The following is a 21222-nucleotide window of genomic DNA, read 5'->3' on the forward strand; positions in this document are numbered from 1 at the left end:
CTTTAGGAAGACTTAATCCTCAGGAAACAATAGTTCACTGCTCTCCAAGAGGCTTCATCCCCAATTTTCTCGCTTGACCATGAAACATCTGGGGATTACATACCTGGAGTTTTACTCACAGAGGATCCTCTACAGCTGGTTTGTTTTTGAACAAAATGCCTGGAGTGCCTCAGGTCACTCTTATTTCAGAAAGATTTAATGTGTCGTAGGGATTATCTTGTTAAGCAGGAACAGTTCGTACAATTCCATACCCAGGGACATACGTTCTTCCAGAAACTTACATTTGGAAGATGGTAACTGGGAAGTCTGGAGAGGTAAGGGACTTGCCTACCGTGTCATGGCTCATCAGTGTGACAGCATAGATGAGAATCCCATCCTGTGGCCAGGTTAGGATGACAAATTGCCACTGAGCAGGAATCATGAGCTTGTGCCTCAGCATCTACAAAGTGCCTTCTGTTTCATATTCTAGAAGTTGAAGATCAAAGAAAGATTGTCAAAAGTGGAGATTGCTAGGTTCAGCAGATACGATGCACTTACAACCCTCTGGCTCTTCTCCATGCAGATGATCTATCTTCCCTTAGTTACAGTCATAACAGGTATGTGGTAGGTGAGGATCACTGAGTGCTCATTTCGCAAATTCTTCCTTAGCATTCCAGGGATTGATAACTTCCTTGTTTTCCCAGTGAGGAAAAGGTATTCTATATGAAAGATCTGCCTAGTGCTTATTTTCATGTAATGTGAATAATCATAAGGGCACTACAATATCTCTCACTGGCATTCCTTTTGCTCTGCTCCAAGAGGTACCACCCCTTCTAGCTTCCCCATTCCCAGCTCTAAAACTCTTCTTATTTCTTTCAACTTATTCAAAAAAATTCAAGCATTTTGAGAACCTCAGGAAACTTAAGATGACCTAGTCTAGTGGTTTTCAAATTTCTTTTAACCATAGTCAAAAATATAGTTTGTCACCAACCAGTGCACACATACACAGACACATACGTTTATTATGTGTGATGTACTCTGCTATTTCCTTTACTTTTTTTTTTTTAAAGATTTTATTTATTTATTTGACAGACAGAGACCACAGGTAGGCAGAGAAGCAGGCAGAGAGAGGAGGAAGCAGGCTCCCCGCTGAGCAGAGAGCTCGATGTGGGGCTCGATCCCAGAACCCTGGGATCATGACCTGAACCGAAGGCAGAGGCTTTAACCCACTGAGCCACCCAGGCGCCCCTCCTTTCCTTTTATATTCTGTTTAATTCCATTAAAAATATTCATCAAGCTAGGTATACTAAGTTGACTTAAAGACCCATTATTTAGGAATGTGACCACAGTGTGAAAAAACACTGGTAATCCAGTTCTCTAGTTTAACAAATAAAGTAAGGTGAACAGCCTTAAATGACTCATCCAAGAATTGGCCCCAAATATGAATAGAATTTTCAGTCCAGTTATGCAGAACGGTAAGCCTTGAGAGGTGGAAGGTGAATGTCTAATCGTTTCTGCCTCCTGGTAAGTAATTAATATCTCTTTATGACTTCTCTTTTAGAAAGATAGATTCTCCCATAATCTACAGCTAGTAGAAGAGGTAATTTTTTGAATGATATTAAGAATTAATCGGAGAAGGGTAATTCAGTCAGCAAGTACTCATCCCACTGTCATCTACTAAGTGTCTAGTATACACGAGGTACAGTTTGGGCCTAGAGATACAAAGATGAATGAGATATTGTTAGAATCTTGGATCAGGGTGTGCCCATTTGCATAGGAAGAAAGTGACTAATTCAATTCATGCTGTGAAGGATTTTACGTGACTAACTCAGCGTGTGAAATTGACAAATATTTAATGAATGCCTCCAATGGTGACTGCATTTTCTAAAACTCAACTTGTCTAACGAGAAAAGAGTGTGTAATGGATAACAGGTAGGTGATTTTAACTTAAGTCTGAAAGGCATGGTGATCACTGTGAACCTGTCCTGGAAATCCAGGAAGTAAGTTTACTATTAATGATGCACCCAACCCTAAGATTCACCAACCGCTCCAAATTTCAAAACTCATTATAAAGCTTTTTTTTTTATTTTGGCCAGATTTTCCAGTTGACAAAGTGATGGATGTTTTCTGTGTTTTCACTGCTAATCAGTCTGACTATCATGAATTTAGTGGTTCCAACTTCGGATTTCACTTCTCAGCCTTTTTCCTGTTGAGCTACATGCTTTTCTGTCTTAGCTGAGAGCACTTAACAAGTACTCTGCCAAAACATGCAATGAACTGAACACACCCTCATTTTCAGAGAAAGGACACCCTTTTCGATGCTACAGATACCATAATTCCTAACCCAGGGGGATTTTCTGTAGTCTTTTCTCCCCTCCCTTTCTTTTGCTCTGTTAGGGGAGTGAGGAATCTGGGAGGAGTGTGCTGTCTTCTTGACCTGCTGAGTTTTCCTTTTTGAGGTCCCTGTGGTGCAGGGCAGAAAGGCACAGTTGACTTGGGAGAGGCTTGAATTTCAGGAGGGTAGGCTTGTTCTACTAAAGAGCAGCTCCCTCTCTCAGATTCTCCAGCTTGCTTCCTCCCAACAGAAAGCAAGACTGCCCGAGGGTCTTCCAATCAGAAAATCTGAAGATTGAGGGAGGAAGGCACTAAGTACCTACAGTAGTTGGTCACCAAAATATGGTAATGGATTTTCCTTTCCATTTCTTTCGATAATTATTTTTCACCGGCGCATTTTATGAAATTGGGGTGGGTGAAAAAAGTGTTAAGGTTCCAGTTGACTTTTTGTGACGCTTGCTTTGAGATATGGTCCTAAGGTACTGCTCGATTTCAGCCATTGGTGAAAATTCTTGGCTCTAGCCACGCCGGGGAGAGTATGCTGCTGTAGAATAGAGGACACCCATGAACAAGAGTTAATGAATCTTATCAGCTTATGGTCATTGTTTGGGGGAAGCTGGCTTGTACTTGTTTTGACAGCGGTTACTGAATAAGCCAGATGTTCCCTCAAGTGTCCAGGTCTTCTATCCTCGCTGTTCAAGGGTAAAACAAAATATTTTATGGTAGTTTTTTAAACATCCTTGTCATGGTAACTTCTCTCCTGGAAAAATCTCAGTGCAGGTGGCACAGAGAAGGTTAATTCCCAAGTTAAGGGAGGCAGATGAGAAATGTTTCTTTGAAACTGTGGAAATGGAAAACGTCAGGAACAGGCTAGTACTTGAAAGCCACACATTGTGGAAGATTAGTCATAGTTTAATTGTACTCTGGACAGTGTAAAAATCTCTTTTTTTAAAATTAAGAACAAAGATAAGTAATAAGTGTCATCTCAGGATGGGATCTACAATCATGTTAGATCATGTCCTATCTTTGCTGAGCATAGTTCTTTTATTCTAAAGCTCATACCTAAATCTAAGGATCTTTCTTGGTGGATGGTGAACCTTGTTCTATCAACCAGCCTATAGGCAGTACTCGGGAGATGCCAGTATGGCATTGTGGTTTAGGTTTCCTCATACCTTTTGGGGAGGAGAGTTGTTGTTTTTTTTGTTTGTTTGTTTTGTTTGGTTTGGTTTTTGTTTTTTTTTCCCCCAGGGCTCAAATTGTTAGATAATATTTGGTATTTTCTTAGAAAATTATTACCTGTAACTCTGGTTCTAGGATTATACTGTGCATTGATCAGGGCTAAACACTTAGATATATTGTCTTCCAAAATGAGTAGGTTTTAGGGCCATAAAAATAACCTGGGATTTTTTTTTTTTTTTCTTTAAGTAGGCTCCTTGCCCAATGTGGAGACCAATGCAGGGTGTGAACTCATGACCCTGAGATCAATACCTGAGCTGAAATCAAGAGTCAGAGGCTTAACTGACTAAACCACACAGGTACCCCTCACCTAGGATAATTTAAGCCTTGATAGCAGGGTACATCTATCCAAATATTCCTTCATATTGTTGGCATCCTTACAAACAACTATAAGCTTCATAACTTTATAATACTTGTATTAGATTCCATGGTCTCCATTAGAGTACTGGAAGGGAAGCTGGAACTCCAGAAGTCAAAGAATATATACTATTGCTGTGATTATTGTACTTTGGCATATAAGGTATTTTCAGGAATATCCAGGACTACCTTGTTAATAATGTGTCATAATACACAAATTCTTTAATATATACATAGTCTTGGCCCAGAAATTTCAATTCCAATGGAAATAATGTAAAGTGCATGTAAAGCCCCACATCATTATTTACAATATAAAAGGAATGAAAGAAACCTCAATGTTCATTCACAGCATGAATATCCCTTAAAACACTTTCATAAAGAATTTTAAATAGGGGCACCTTAGTGGTGCAGTGGGTTAAGCGCCTGACTCGGTTTTGGGCAGGTCTTGATCTCAGGGTTGTGAGTTTGAGCCCTGCATCAGCCTCTGTGCTCAGCAAGGAGTCTGCTTGAGATTCTCTCTCTCTCCTTCCCTCTCTGCCCCTTCCTCCCTGCTCTTTCTCTCTCTCTAAATAAAATTAAAAAAAAAATCTTAAAAAAAAAAATTGGGACACCTGGGTGGCTTAGTCATTTAAGTGCCTGCCTTCAGCTCAGGTCACGATCCCAGAGTCTTGTGATGGAGCCCCACATCAGGCGCCTTGCTCAGTGGGGAGCCTGCTACTCTCTTTGCCCGCTTCTCCCTCTGCTTGTGCGCTCTCTCTCTTTCTCTCTGACAAATAAATTTTAAAAATCTTTAAAAAAAAAAAGACTCTCTCTGCCTCTCCTTCTGCTCCTCCCCCTCTAAAAATAAATAAATAAAATAATTTTAAGTATAAAAAATGGGCACAAACTTATATATAATAATTGCAACTTTAAAGTGAGATGCAACAAATAAGGGTGTAGAGATCACCCTTATCACTAAACTTTGTAGAAACAAAGTTTAACAGTCGTGAATTTGGATTTCTTGGGCATTAATCCGCTGACTGAAGGGTAGAGCTGGGAAAGGGTTAACTGAACAGAAAACTGTCATGGTGTTAGCAGTAGTTGTCTTGGGGTGATGGTATATGATTGCTATTACCTTTTTGTATTTTCTAAATTTTCTGCAATAACTATGCATACCTTATACTAGGAAAATAATGAAAGCTGCTCAAATAGCCAACAAAACAAAACAAAACAAAACAAAACAAAAAACCCAATAACCAAAAAACAAACAAAAAACAACCCAAAAACCAAAAACCAAAAGCCCTTAAAATCTTAACACTGACCTGTTCCAAAATTTTTCATTTCTCTCTTTTATAAATGTAGAAAGCATATTATTCTTGAGGTGAAAGTTTGGGTCTTAGTGTCCATGTTCTGCTCCTTTAGCAGATGGTCCTCCAGGAAGAGTCTTACTATTTCAAGGGCATTTACTGGGCTTGGTGGTTTTAGGTTACAGTGCCATCTTTGGGACATGGCTGGTATAACTGTGGCCACCATTTAGTGATGTGAAATACACATTTTTTTTTTTTTTAAGATTTATTTATTTTAGAGAGAGGGAGCATGGGGTGGGACAGCGGGAGAGACAGAGAGAGAGAAAGAGACTCTCCAGCAAACTACCCGCTGAGCATGGAGCCTGATGTGGGGTTTGATCCCACGACCCTGAGATCATGACCTGAGCTGAAAACAAGAGTTGGACACTTAACCAACTGAGCCACGCAGGCGCCCCTTGAAAAACACTTATACTATGATTTTGTGATATGGGCAGTTAATTGTTCCACTATCTCAAAGATTATGACTGGTAGATGAAACTCAAATCATCCCCTCACTGCCTTGGTTCATTGAATCAGCTTCCTCACTGATGTCCTTATCAATAGACTTGCACCCCTTCTATCTGTGCCAGAGCAGACTTCACAAGTGATTTCAAATTCACTCTTCTTTAAATATTTCAATGGTTCTCTTTAACTTTCAGATTAAAATACGAATCCCTTAGCATGTCATAGGTATTTAGGCTTCTGACTTTTTGTCTCTACAGTTGTCTTCCTTCATTCTCCAGCCTTACCAGACTCCTTCTAATTTTCTGAGGAGCTAGTCTCTTCTTCCATGTTCTCAGTTTCTGTGCTTCTCTCCCATTCGTTCTAGTTTTGAGTGCCTTCCTATTTCTTTATCTGGCTTTTTCCCATTGGTCCTTCCAGTCTCAGTGAAAGATCATTTCTTCTGGGAAGCCTTTCCCACTTGGCTGGATGCCCCCAGTCTCTGCCCGTAGCGCTCTTATTTATTCTCTTGGGTAACACTTGCCAAACTACATTTTAACTCTTCACTTCTTCCTGCATTGGACTGCGAGGCCCTTGATGGCCAGGACCTCAGTTTACCTCTCTACCCCTAGCAGCCAGTTCACAAGTAAATAGTGAAATGATCAAAAAACATTTAATGAATGAATGAATGAGCTTTGGAACTAGCTCACAGTAGTTCCCATAAGTTTTCTTTTTCTCAATTTTCTCCATTTAGAAAGAGAGATCATAAGGGGATTAAATGAGAATATGTTTGAAAAAGCAATTAGTGTAATCCTTTACATATGATAATAAATAAACATTCGGTTCTTTATTCTTTTCTCCTTACAGTACCTCTGTAGTTTCATGTTCCCTGCACCTGATGGCTCTTGTCTCATTGATACCAAGGTCCCCACCCAGTCAGTACCTCCTCTGTATTTAAATACATAATGAAGACTTCCCAGTCAACCAGTGTTTATGCTGATCACATGTGTGCATTGTGACTTTTGTACCAACACCTCACCATCACTCACCATGCATAGTCACTGCCTCCCTATTAAACACATAGTCAGTATGTCTCTTGCCTTTAACTTAGTCATCTTGCTAATCACAGAGAAACTCAGCTTTATGGATTTCTAATCAACCTCTTTTTAAGAAAAATTTTTCGATGCTGAGAGTTAATCTTTTATGCCAACAACAATAAATACGAATAGTCTTCAATTTTCATTTGTTCCACTTTTATTCAACTCTTTTTTTTTTAATCTACCCTTCCTTACATTGCCTGTCTAAGCACAATCCCACCTGCATATGAGCTAATGCATAAGCACTTTGTGTTAGCGCATGATGTCTGAGTGCCAGACAATGGCTATCTTTATCTGTAAAAGAGAATTTATTTGTATAATTATGAGAAGGGTTTTATTGCCATTTCCTTCATTATTTTTTAGAATGATAAGATACCTCGCAATCTTTTGTTTATTCATTTTCTTAGCAATCCACAAAAAATGGATTCCTTCCCGGTGTGAACTCCATTTCTTTAGTCTTACTGTTATTTCAAATAAGCTGAAATAGAATTAATTAATTAATTAACTAATTAATTTATTTATTATCTATTTTATTTTATTTTTTTTTTAGGGGAGGATGAGGGAGGGGCAGAGGGAGAAGCAGTGAGAATCCCAAGCCGACTCTGCACTGAGTACTGAGACCGACACAGGGCTCCATCTTCCGACCCTGAGATCATGACCTGAGGTGAAGCCCAGAGTCGGAGGCTCAACTGACTGAGCCACCCAGGGACCCCTTAAATAAGCTGAAATAGATTTAAAGAAGTTGTCGTAGCAAATTAATTTTCATTGGCTGTATTTAATAATTAGTCCATGTTTAAAATTTTGTAACAGCCATTTAAATATTGTAACATTCAAGAAATTTATACGATATGTAGTGACAGTAAGTGTGACCTGGGAATTTTTTTCCGTGTTACATATAAGTGTAATTTTTAGAATTCATTCATTGGTTTTCATGGTTATTTTGATAAAAAGTAAAAAATGTTTCTCTTAATACTGGGAACTCTATTTTTCCTGCTGTAGTGCTCTATCTCTCTCTCTCTCTCTCTCTCTCTCTCTCACACACACACACACACACACACACATTTTATTACCGACCTTATATAGAAGAAATGGTTTTGAAAGAGAAAAGACCCACAATCAATGGCTCTAATGAAGGGTAATCTTATTATCAGCAGTCTCTCAACTTCTCAGAAATTTTAACTTTCTTCTGATGTATTTGTCTGGTAAATCCTGAAAGTAAAATCACTTTCTCTGTAACATTTTGAAATTTCTTTTATTCAGCTATAACATAACTTCTTTCAAAAAGCACATGAGGTTTTTAATAACTTTATTACTTTTTCTGCAAAAGGTAAATTTCTCCTGAAATTAATTGTCTTTCTGAATTAAATACTTACATTTTCTTGCCAAGGATGGCATTTACACAAGACCATTCAAAGGGCTGCTATCTAGAGGCAATGCTGGTAAACTGTAGACATTTCCTTTTAGGTGCCTGAGAGAAATGGACTATATTCTTCACTTCTAAAATTAATGAGTGCATGCTATGTGCTAGGTATTTTATTAACACTGGAGAAAAGCAGTGCCTTTTTTCCTAAGGTACTCACAGGCTGGCAAGCATATGCTAATATCCTGTGTCAGTGGGGGTAGAGGAAAGCTAGCTAAGCCAGAAGCTTGGGGACAGGGAAAGAGATATCAGGAAATGCTTTCTGGGAAGTAGTAATGGTTGAAGTGAGTGTTGAAGGGTAAGCAGGAAAAGCTAAGTAGATGAGGAGCGTGAGGAGGGTTCCAGGTTAAGGAACCAAGGAGGGGCAGAGTGACAGAGGTATGAGAAAGCATGGCCTATTCTGGGACCTGCAGATGGTCTATACACCTCACTTGAAGTGGGGGGAGGAGGGAGGTCAAGGGCAGCCAATGTAGAAAAACTTTGATTGATTGGAGTTATTTTAGACCACCCAGAATACAACTGCTCATCACAGTGCTGGTCCAGGAGGATCTATGAGGGTTTGGAGCCAGCAAGCTCACTTTCAAATGTTGACTTTTTGGAGGATCCTTGGCTCTGTGGTCTCGTGGGTATCTCTGTGATCAACAGCGTACCAGCTGTCATGAGGACTCCTGATGGTTGCTGCAGTGTCAGCTCCTAAAATAAGACCTGCCCATTTATGAACACACAAAATTTCACTTGTTCCCCATTTTATACCAAGTTAAAACCAAACCCCGAATGAGATTCAAGTTTCTTTACCATTTGCCTTTCTCACATATCCTTCCAGAATTAAGTCAAAGAATTTGAAGATTAATAGTAGGCCATCCTAGGTTTGAATTTTAACTCTGCTACTCACTGAAACTCTGACATAAAAATAACAATACTTTAGCATCTTCATGGATGACATTGGTAGCAGTCATACCATAGTGTTGTTTAATGAAATCAATAGGATAATTTATTCAGAGTAATTATTACAGTAAGCATCATATCAAATGGCTGACCATGTACAATTTTATAATGCCTAGTTTGCTTTAGACATTTTTTATTGTATTTAATTTTACACTTAGTATTCTTTGATTATATCCTATGTTTTTAGTTTTTATACCTTTGGAATCCCTGTCAGATGAAATTCTGCTTGGCCTAGCTTAGATCTCACCATTTTCAAGAAGTCTTCCTCAATTCCCCTTGTGAAAATTCATTATTCTTTTCTTATTCAACAGAAATTAGTGCCTCTGATAGAGGAACAATAATGATAATTTTATTGAATTTAAGTCCACAGGAGAAAAAGAGGATATTTAATTCTCTAATCTAGAACAATTTCTGGAGTTTATGCAGTTGACATGTTAGTTTATAGTGAGCATTTACTAAGAAAATGATGATTTTATTGAGAAATTTTACTCACAAACCATTGATGAGTAAATAATTTTGAATTTCAATTTACAAGTGAATTCATGCTCCTGTATTATACTCATCACTATAGACATGGTAATCACCTAGCAACACAATGGGAAAAGGTTTTCTGAATGTGTGTTTGTGTGTAGAACACTACATGCACCAAAGAGAAAATGAAACATTTCTTGCTTTATCACATATTTTTTATTGAAGAAATATATAAAACATTATTACATTCAGTAATATATTGCCATCAGAAATATCTAATTCAAAAGATGAAATTTTTTCAAATAATGTTTTCCTGAAACAAGTTTATAAATACTTTCTTTTTTTTTTTTTAAGATTTTATTTATTTATTTGAGATAGAGAGCACTAGCAGGGGGAGAGGCAGAGAGAGAGGGAGACGCAGACTTCCCACCGAGCAGGGAGCCCAAGGCCTGGGCTGAGCTCATATCCCAGTCACATGGGATCTTGACCTGAACCAAAGGCAGATCTTAACTGACTAAACCACCCAGGCTCCCCTATATATACTGTCTTCTTAATGTCTTCCTTTCCCTTCACCTAATAAGACTTTTCTAAGATAACCCATTTATGCATTTGATAACAACTTCCCTTCAGGTAATTGCGTGGGGCAAGAGATATGACTCAAACTATATGTTATTATATTTATTAATTAAATCTCATTTCTTGAACTTCTGGGTACATTTTTAAACCTTAACATCAGTGGTATCAATGCTATATCATCTTTATATCCTAGATAAATCAATACCCTAACTCTTTAGCAATGAAGAGGATATCTTGTTTTATGCTTTCTATTTTGATTGGTATGATATTTTAATAATATTCTGACTTCAGAGGCTTATAACATGTGAGTGATACGGACCATCTTAGAATAATGGAGGAGTTCCTCCTCACTGATAAAGTTGAGAGAGAAAATAAAATGGTTTTCGTCTTGTTTCCATGAACAGCATAAGGCAAAACATCCACCAGAGGTAGATTTCCTCTTTTGGAAGCACCCTTAAATCTTTGTGTATTGGTAGGAAAGTTCACAGAGAAATTTCCTTAGCCTTCTCACAAGTGGTTTCAGTTAAATGTTTAGTAGTATTTTCTTGGTCATTTCTCATATTTTATAGTGTTTTCAACTTTAAACCCATAAAGACCATGCAACAGACCAAACTTGATCCTCTCCATGTCTGATGAAGTTATAGTATGGATATATAGGTTATGGTATGGATATATATATAGTATGGATATATAGTATGGATAATAGGCCAGAATATCGAGCAATGGCTTCAAAGTTCTATACCACAACTAGTAGGTTGTGGTAATTTTACCTCTCCAGTTCTAGATTCCTCTTCTATAAAATGAGAGAATTGGGCAAAAGATTATGTGAGATGCTCCAAATTCTACCATAGTTTTATTTATAAAGAAACAAATTAAGTAAGAAGCATTACAGTTATTTCCTTCCAAAAGGAATAAGCCCTGAAAATAAGTTTATTTCATTTACATTATTTTATGAGTCACATTATAGTTACTACTATATAGTTTACATATTTTACAAAATAAAATGGTTTTGCTAGAACCTCTTAAAGGTTTATACCTTTATACCTACTTTATACCTATTAGAAGTAAACAATCTGTGCATGTGTTTCCATTTCATTCATTCAACAGAAGTAGCAGTGTTAAAAAGAGAAACACAACTTAGTAATGGACTTAAATACTTTGTTAATTATTCTGGGTAGGAACTCAAAGCTGTATCCCCAGAGTTTTAAGTCTAGAAATGAGTTGGAAATTCTAGGAAGACAGAAATCATGTTTGTCTTCCTCATCTATTTATTCATAGAGACAAGACCGGCACTCATTACATAGTAGTTTCTAAGTAAATATTGTTGAATACATGCGTAAGTACAGAGGTGCTTTGGAGAATATCTGATTACCAAATCAAAGCTTTATGATTCAGGTCAACAAAACAGAGTAAACCATATTTCATATGGGTTTCTGACATAATTAGCAAGAATAGAAAAAACATTCTCTGTATGAAGGAAATACTCTATTGCTTTCCCTAAGAACTGTTTGTACTCTACTGTTGTCATAATTCTTTTTACTATCCTAAATTAATTTACAGTTACTGATATAAATCAATAAAGTGCGATTAAAAGTCATCCATATTGATTTATGTATATATGCATATCTATACATATGTAGTTCTTTTCAGTGAACCGTTTTCAGTGATGCATTCAGCTGGCAAACTCTTTCCCTGTATTGTATTAATCATGCCCTAAATATTGCATATCTTGAGAAACTGTTTGAAGAGACAAATGACTTCAGATCGCTAATGATAGATGCTCTATTTTCCTTTTCAATCTCCTTTCAGAAATGTACACTTCATTCACTTTTTCAATTAAAAATTTTTAACAGGAATATTTCTCAAAAAATAAATATGACTGGTAAATGCAGGCAAGACATCTTTTGCAGCCTCCAAAGGCATCTTGGCTTACATGACCAGTCCTATAGGCCTGAAGACCTCTAATATTTGCCTTATGAGTTACGTGCTATTTATTAGACAGTATCAAAGGATAGAATACATTTTCTTTAAGTTTTGGCACATTATTTAAAACCAGAAAGAATTATAAAAGACTTATCTAAAGTGCTTAGCCATATTCACCCCCTAATAAGAGATATTCAAAGAGTGGCATTGATCTTAGGATATTTGAATATTTGTTGGGTGTTAAAATGTTAAATATAGTACATTAAACACCTTTGATGGATGTGTTGGTGATTACAAGGTCTCCCTGTGGAATACTGACCCAAAGCACTTACTGTTGGGAGTAATGTATGTTACTATACCGTACTCTGTGTCGCGATGTCATTGGGGATGTGGAACCAGTGGTTTGGCTTATGTGAATGTTGGGACTCATCATTTGTGTCACTTGAATTTCAGGTGCCACCAAAATACCGCCACTCATTACAGGTCCCATACAGCCATCAGTCATGCTACCGCTGCTCATGTCAGGCATACCAGGACTAGACAGCACTCTCTCAGTATAGATTACATTGTGTGTGTTGGCTAACTCAGCAGGTACACAGATATTCCCTTGAACATCATAGACAGGTGCCATTACTGTTTCGGTCACTACGACATTGGGTGGGAGTTGAGGATCGAAAACAATTGTAGTGGGTTGCATACATTGGTCAGCCGTTGTGTAAGTCTCGGTCACTACAATATCCCCATGGATCATGGGTTCAGGTATTGCCATTTCTGCCTGGAATTCAGCCTCCGAGAGAGTCATTCCTGAAGAGTCATTAACAAAATAATTAGGCCCCAGCAGAGGGAGGTCAGTACTGATAGGTATACAGGCCTGCTGTGAAGGAAATGGCTCAATTTCTGTGTCTAAGCAGATTTCAGCCAGAGTCCTGAATTTTGGATCTAAAGTTTCCATGCAGCTTTCATCTAAATCATCCACAATCCAACTGCAGCAGCCAATGGAGCCAACGGGAGACCCTACTCCCTCGTGGTCATAAATGAGCAAGCAGTCGTTTGCTGGCCGCCCTTCGTCTTCATCCGCGTAAGCATATGCTTTCTAAAATTAGAAGAAAAACAGGAAATTAGTTTCTTGTCCCTTAAAATAGCAGTTAATAAGACTTACAATAATTTTTTAGAGGTGTCTGATTTGAGATTTTAATGGAATGAACTGGAAAAAGCACTGAAAATTTTTTGCTGAAATTCTAAATGGAATTTTTAAAGGAGATCAGTCTGTATTGATGGTGCATAGAGTTTGAATAAATGTGAGCCACTCTTATGTGAAGGCTAACAAATAATAATTTCTACCTTTTATTCAGACTTTGGCAATCCGGATTTGTCAAAGACAAGGTTTAATTTTTTGGATTTATAGTCTTTTGTTTCTGAGGTGGTCTAGAAATAACAAGATATATTTAGTTATGTTCAATATGTTACTTACTTGAGGAGAGAGGGTTTATCAACTTGGAATAAAAGCATGTATAAAGATGTCAATATCTTTAAGCTTCAGAAACTTGTGTCCAAATGTTCAGTGGTTTTATGTGATCTAAGTGAAGAGAGCCAAGATGTCTTTGGAGTTAGATTAACAGGAAGAAGGCACCAAGAGGTTACCTACTGTGATTTTCAAGTCATTTTTAATGACAGCTCCTTTAAATGAAATCCTAGGTGTAGAACAGATGGACGGGAACTTCTCTGTTTGGGGAGGGTGTGGTGGCTGCTAGTTCTCTCTTCACTTTCCTTCAGGTGCTGTGGCCCTTTTGGGCTCCAAGAAACCCCGCAGGACCTGATATAATCTTACCCCTTCCCTATTTTATAAATAAGGTAACTGAAGGCCCAGGGAGAGTGAACGTCTTGCTCAAGACTCAAATCATTGCAGAACACTACCTCAAGTTCAACTATCCTTTTTATACTACATTATGTTGCTTACCCTCTGCTCTGTATTAGACTCTAAATTCTACCATTGAAAATAAGTGGTTTTAAGTCTTGAAATCATTTCTTCATGAGTTTGGTACTACCTTAAAACTGCTGATTAACATTTTTTTAAACTTTTATTATTTATTTATGAGAGAGAGAGAGAGAGTGTGTGCAAGTGGCAGGGAGAGGGACAGAGGGAGAGGAAAAATCACACTCCACGCTGAGCAGGGAACTTGATGCCGGGCTTGATCCCAGGACCCTGGGATCATGACCTGAGCTGAAGGCAGACGCTTAACTGACTGAACCACCTGGGCACCCTGCTGTTTAATATTTTGAAGTGACCGCTCTATAAGAGGAAAAGCTCCTCTTGCCCGGGGCACAAATTGGCTGTAGGGGTGGAGGGTGGAGGTATAAAATGTGTCAGGAAGGAAGCACTTCACCATTCTGCTGGCTTCAGCTAGGAGAGGGAGAGGCTGCATCACACCACCTCTGAAATCTAGTGCCATATTTTTAAGTGTAGAGCTGAAATGTTTGGGGAAGGGTGACCTCAGTGCTCACAGAGAAAAAGGAACATATTTTGATTTTATTTGACATATCAGAATGCCCAGGACAATTTTGACTTTAATGGTAAAGCTCTTTTAATATTAGTGTTATTTTTATGAATGATTCGTTAAGTATAATTTCTGTGACATTTCTATGGTACATCTGTGATTTGTGCTCATTTATCAAGTATACTTAGTGATATTGATCACTCATTTACATAGTCGATACGATTCATGCATAGTCTGTGATAGTATTTGTAACTACCAATTTTAGGAAAGAGCTTAAAATTATAAAAACATCCATAGCATTTTCTTTGTTAAGAGCAGTGGTGAAACTCATGTGTTACTGTATAGGGAGTAAAACAGGCTGGTTGAAATGTGAGATGAAATGGATTGCTAATGAAATGAAATAAACATACTAAATAGGGACTCACAAGGGGATTTATTTACCCCTTGCGCTACCCTGTTAGGCCAGTCTAATGGAACTTTCTTCTTTGGAATGCTCAGAGACCCATGATCCCTTCTCTTAGTGAGGGGACACATATTCTTGGCGATGGGGCACTGGATAGAAAACAGGAGACAGGGGTTCTAGGCCCTGGTCTAGCACCAAATCATGGTGATGCTTTATTCCTGAGTTACTATTCTCTTCCTTCCCCAGTCCTAGCTTTTAATTTATTTTTTTTCTCCTTTCTATTGGAGATACTTGGAAAACCTGCAGGAGATACACCTACAGAGAGGACATGGAGACACATTTTTTTTTTTTTCTTGATAAGAATCCTCCTGTTTTGCTGCTGCTATGGGAAACAAAGTGGGAAAAGGAGAAGGAAACAGAAATGAAAACAAACAAACAAACAAAAAGGGGCAAAGGGAAGTAGGGCATGATGAGAGATGCTAGCCTTTTCCACAGTATTAAGATGGATGTATGCCAATTGAATATGAAGTACTTTTTTTTCAGGACTGAGACAGAGTTGAGAATGACTCAATGTATTTCAGAAGAACCTACTGCCATGGGGGTTATCATTCAGTCTCAAGACTATTTCGTGTAACTGTGTGCAGGGGGATTACCTCAGAGAAATAGCTGTCCAAGAAAGCCATGTTCAGGCCCGTGTCTGCATATTCCCACTGGGTTCCTATCGTGGAACTTCTCCTCCGTCGAGCTCCTGCTGCTTCTCCCGCGGCCAGGCCAGCAGCGGTCCCCAGACCTGTGTTGAGTTCCACTCCTGACACACCCCCTTCCACCGTTCCTCCACCCGCGTAGGTGTTAGTGTAGATTTCTGAAAGGAGTGAGTGTTCAGAGAACAGTGCTCGAGTGGTCTGCCCTGTTCATCCACGTGCAACACTGCCAGCCACTGTGTGCCGTGTTACACACCGCACCTACCCACACAAATAGGTCCCGGAAAGCCAGGCAAGAAGCCTTTAGAATTCTACCCAGTCTCAGGCTTGCTGATAAAATAAAAGTAAATGGTACAGAGGGAGCTAGCTTTCAGACTTTGGCCTCGCATTTGCACCAGCTTCTCACCTAGACTCACAGGTGGAGAGCTTGCCACGAGGAGCAGGACGTCTGCCTCTGTCCTGTCCCTCTATCACTGCCTCTGGCAAGCTGCCCTGGCCTGTCAGAGAGGGCTTGCACCCCACCCAGGAACCCTCCACAGCAAGGGCACCAGCAGAAACTGAAACGGTCCTCATTCACCCCAGCGCTGGAGGGAGAGCTGGCTTTCCTAGGTGTGCTCAGCCACCTTAGGCTCTCTGCATCCCAACTCTGCTTGGGGATCCTAAGGAACCACCACTGAGAAATCTCATGTCTGCTCTAGAATTGGGCAACTTTGGTCATTGCCCACTAGCTGGGTATTTTACAGTATTCCTAGGTGTACGTGTTGCTGGTAAATTAGGAGACTATAAGGCTGGTAAGGCAAATGCATGTGTAGATTTAAGAAAAGTACTTCAGTGTATATTAGAAGAGCATTTTTGCTGCTTTTTCTTTTATTATTATTTTTTGAACAGCTTGTATTGCAAATAATGGCTACAGGAGCACTCCATGCAAGGCACTCTTCCAATGTATATTTTGTGATATATATATATATATATATATATAGACACACACATATTTTGTATGTATATGTGTATGTGTATATTCTGTGATATATATTCACATACCACACATATACATATATAACATATCATATAATATATAATACGTACATTATATATCATATGTAATATGTGTGTGTGTGTGACTCTTTACAGTGACACTTTGAAGTAGGTATTATCATAAACTCAATTTCAAAGATAAGGAAATTGAGACCCAGAGAGGTTAAGTGCTGACCCAAGGACATAGCTGGCCATCGAACTCAAACTTTCTGGTTCTAGAGTTTACATTTTTAATAGCTACACCATTCTCCTCTGCCTGTAGTTTAAGAAAAAGAGAATGCTAACTTCAAACATGTAACCTTCCCTCTCATTATACTATCACCCAAAGATTTGGCAGACATACTGTTTTCTTTTAAAATTACTTATACATGAAATTTAACTAGTTGAATAGTTTTGCAAATTTTAAAAAGAAAAACAGATTTTGGTGTCCACTGACCAGAAGAATCTATACGATCCTGGGTATTAGAGGCTGTCATGGGTACGCATATATTTGACACATCCTGAAAAGAAAGAAAAATATTTTTGAAATGCATGCTTTGTGTTAAGTATATAAAAACTGACACATTTTTATTTTTGTGTCTTGTGTAATTGTCAAGACACGCTGAATTCCATGGAAATCCCATACTTCTCTGGAACATGACAGTGCACTCACCCTGTCCTCGGGATGGGCCCCCTCTATCCTCCAAGACTGCATCACTCCTTCGCCCCCTTCTGGTACAGGAGCAAACCTCGTCCCCAGGCCTTCGGGCTGTCTTCGTTTGCAGCAGCAACACATGAGCAGCAAGAGTGGAGACACTACTCAGGAAAGTGGGGAGAGAGTTCACACATATTGTCCAAGTTAGGAAGTCATTGAATGTATCCTTTTTTGAAAAATGCGGCATTATATCGAGAACCAAAGGGAAAAATGCAAATGTAAGAAAGCATCAGTTTTCCCTAAAGGACTGAATATACATACCCATGTTTATAAACACCAAACCACCAAATCACATAGACTTTTGAAGCTCAGCTGAAGGGAATTTGGGATCACAAAATCAGGGTTCTTTACTGATACACTAGAAAAGTAAGGTCCTTTCTTCCGTCTACTTTAGGACTCCCAACTGGTTGCTGGCAGATCCAAGATTCAAATACAATTTTCTGATTCTTAGTCCCTCACGTACACAAATATAATTGTCTGGGTATGTATATATATATTTACTAGCCTATATATACACATGAATAAATATATACTTATCTCCAAGAGCATGTTTCTATGTGCAGGTACCTGGATATGTATATATATACACATAGTCTCTGTGGATGTATATATGTACATACACACACACACACACACACACACACATATATATATATTTGCGTATCCATATAAAAACCAATATATACAAACCCATATAACCAAGTAGTCTCTGTGGAGATATATATATATATATACACACACACACACACACACACACACACAAATATATATGTATATTTGCCTATCCATATAAAAACCAATATATACAAACCCATGTAACCAAGCATCATATATATATGTATAACTTAAATACACAATCAATATATGTTATCAAAAAGATTGAATACAAATTTCAGTTATAGGACCTAAAAATAGGTTTCTCCTTCGACCCTCATATTTACATTTAGAATCAATCAAATATCACTCACTAATTTTAATTGAGCTCCTTATATTTATTATTTTAAGATTTTTGTCTTCAAACTCTAATGAAAACTTTATTTCAATTCTACATGTTAATCCATAAATATCAACATTTCCTAAGTTTTCTAAGATTTTAGAATATACTCAGTTTGGTACTTTGGGGTCCACTGTAGTTGTTTTTTATACTTTTCTAATTGACTAGTATAGCATGCATTCCCCTGAGTTACTTAGAGGTATGGACGAAAGTATCAAAGCTCCCAAATCGGGACTTTAGTTGATTTCATTGAAATAGTTAATCTCACTTGGAGCAAACATCAAAAGTCTTAAATAAAGGCCCTTTGAGAAGATGTTTTGGGCAGGGACCCCTCCTCTCTCCATCACATGGTTCCTGCCCTCCAAGAACACAGTCTGGGCTTCTCCATTGAGGACAAAGAACTGTCCAAAAGGGTATGCTCCTCCTACAGTCGACTTCACAACTCTTATGCTTTCTTGGCCTGATTAAGGAAGAGTTATGAAATTCTGAGCACTAGTCTGCGGGGAATGCAGCTGACTCTGGGTTTTTATCCCTGAACTGCACATCAGCTTCAGCAGAGGGCTTATACGTGCCGCAGCTGGGGTCTCATCTTGAGTACTCCTGCCTGAACATGATTAATTTTAAAGATCTCCAATGATTCTGATGTGCAGCTGAGACCAAGACCCACTGGCTTAAAAGCAAGCTGACACCTCAACTCATTTGCTATTGGCACGTCCTGGGAAAATATCTCTAATACCATTCTGATAATCACTCGTGATCTTAGTATAATCTTGAAAGTTCATATTAGTTAAGAAAGGAAGTGCGGGGACGCATGGATGGATTATTTGGTTAAGCATCCGCTTTTGGCTCAGGTCATGATCCTAGGGTCCTGGGATCGAGTCCTGTATCCGGCTTCTTGTTCATCAGGGAGCCAGCTTCTCCCTCTGCCTGCCACTCCCCCTGCTTGTGCCTGCTCGCTCGCTCTCTCTCTCTCTCTCTCTCTCTGACAGATAAATAAATAGATAAATAAAAATTTAAAAAGAAAGTCTGTCCAAAAGTCACTGTTGTTTTTTCATTCCTCAAAATGATCATGTTTCAGTGTGTACTTCTCCACTGAAGCATATTCATATTATAGTTTGAAGGATTTAGTCAGCTTTTTTTTGAATTCAGTTTTTGATTTCCACAAAATCTAAAGTATTGCAGGGTCAGCCTAAAATGTATTACTCCTCTGAGGATTTACGTGTTTTAAAAAATGGTATAGGCAGAGGAGGACCCCTTTTGCAGGGTTTGCTTAGGGACCTCACCATGCCTGTGACCATGGTCCTAGTTGCAGACACTCCTATCAAGAGTCCAGAGGCTCATGTTCTCTTCTAGGCTCTTCTCCGGGCTTCCTATTAAGCCAGCGTGAACAGGTCACCTGATTTCACACATCCTCACTGATTTCTCATTGCCTGTGGACTGAAGCCCAGAACGTTTGGCTTATCATGAACATTCCTGTGTGATGGTTCCCAGCCGCATTTTAGCCTGTCCATTTTAGCCTGTCCAAGGAGAGGGATGCCTTTCCATCCCTCTCCTTATTTATGTTTGTGTTGTTCCTTTCAGATTTTCCCCCAGATACCACCCTCCTTCTAAGAAAATCTTTGGCGTGTAGGGGCTGGGTCAAAGCCACTTCCTCTGTAAAGACTCCCAATCTTTCCCACTTGGACTTGAATTGCTTCTTACCTCTTTCAAAGCACTTAGCTAAAAATTTTCATGATGAGATTTACTCTGTTTTGCTATTTTATACTTAGAAATTTGCTTGTGTTTTTCATCTCTATGACCCTCAATAATTCTAGTTATTATTACAGAACAAGTACGTGCCCTTATTACTCCCACTGTTTTTTTTTCAAATCCCCATGAGAATTGCTATAGATACCAAAAGGAAGTGGCCAAATGAAACTAGCCACCCCAGTGAGCCTGGCTACATTCTTGTTTTGAAGAATTGCTGAAAAGGGGATTCGATGTAGTACTTACAAAGTAGTAGTAGGAGTCCCATAGCGATCATGCCCATCCCTGTCGGTCCGAGACCAACATTTGAACCCCCAGCCTGTTCATCAGTGATAGTGCCATATATGTCACTGGTAGCCGAGCTGCCGTCCCCTACGTCGACGCCCGTTGTGCTAGGATACAAGCACATGTGGTTGTTGTCGCAGTCACAGGCCTCTAACGCTACGATCTGTGGCAATTCACACGCTCGGTGATAGCTGTCCTTCACTATGATTGGGATTTGGTAAACGATCGGGTCTAAAGGCTGCATAGTCGTCAGGATTGCAGAGGTAGCTGAAAAGGAAGAGAGGAAAGAGAAAATAAATGGAAATTCCTTGGGGTAACCCTTCTTAATACCCAAGACTCACCTAGGGCCTTATTTTTCTCATGTTCCCTTAGATATAGGGCACCCTATACTTACTTTTTAAAAAAATATTTATAATGAATTGTTTAATACTTCTTCCTGCTGAATTGTTATTTCTTTGAAGGAGGCTAGGACCGTGCCGCTTATTTTCTAGAGCAATAACGTTTGGCATATTTTGTGCACTCAATAAATATTTGTCCAATGAATGAAGAATATCGAGCAGAAAGGAAATATTAGAAGTCTTCTATTTAGGATTATGGTTTGCAAATAGCCTCCTTAAGACTGTTGTTTATCTCTTATTCAGAGGTGCTGTTCTGTCACTTAAATTTAGATGATTTCAATAGCTATTATTTTCCTAATTCTTTGTGCTACCACTGCCTATTGATTTGCATGGAAATTATTGCTTAAAACAGAGGTTGACATTTATT

General features: G+C 38.7%; 1 protein-coding gene across 1 annotated transcript in view; it reads right to left on the reverse strand.

Moving 5' to 3' along the window:
- Window positions 1-9804: 9804 nt before the first annotated feature.
- The window catches only part of DSG4 (desmoglein 4), a 44367-nt gene continuing 32949 nt past the window's right edge, over window positions 9805-21222 (reverse strand). Inside the window, exons 12-16 of the mRNA XM_080820928.1 lie at window positions 20419-20724; window positions 17391-17533; window positions 17175-17238; window positions 15656-15864; window positions 9805-13197 (exon numbers count right to left, since the gene is read on the reverse strand). Coding sequence (XP_080677054.1) covers window positions 12433-13197; window positions 15656-15864; window positions 17175-17238; window positions 17391-17533; window positions 20419-20724 — 1487 coding nt within the window. The 3' untranslated portion in view covers window positions 9805-12432. The remainder of the gene's footprint in view (window positions 13198-15655; window positions 15865-17174; window positions 17239-17390; window positions 17534-20418; window positions 20725-21222) is intronic.

This window comes from Martes martes (assembly GCF_963455335.1).
Source record: "Martes martes genome assembly, chromosome: 13".
Classification (NCBI taxonomy): Eukaryota; Metazoa; Chordata; class Mammalia; order Carnivora; family Mustelidae; genus Martes; species Martes martes.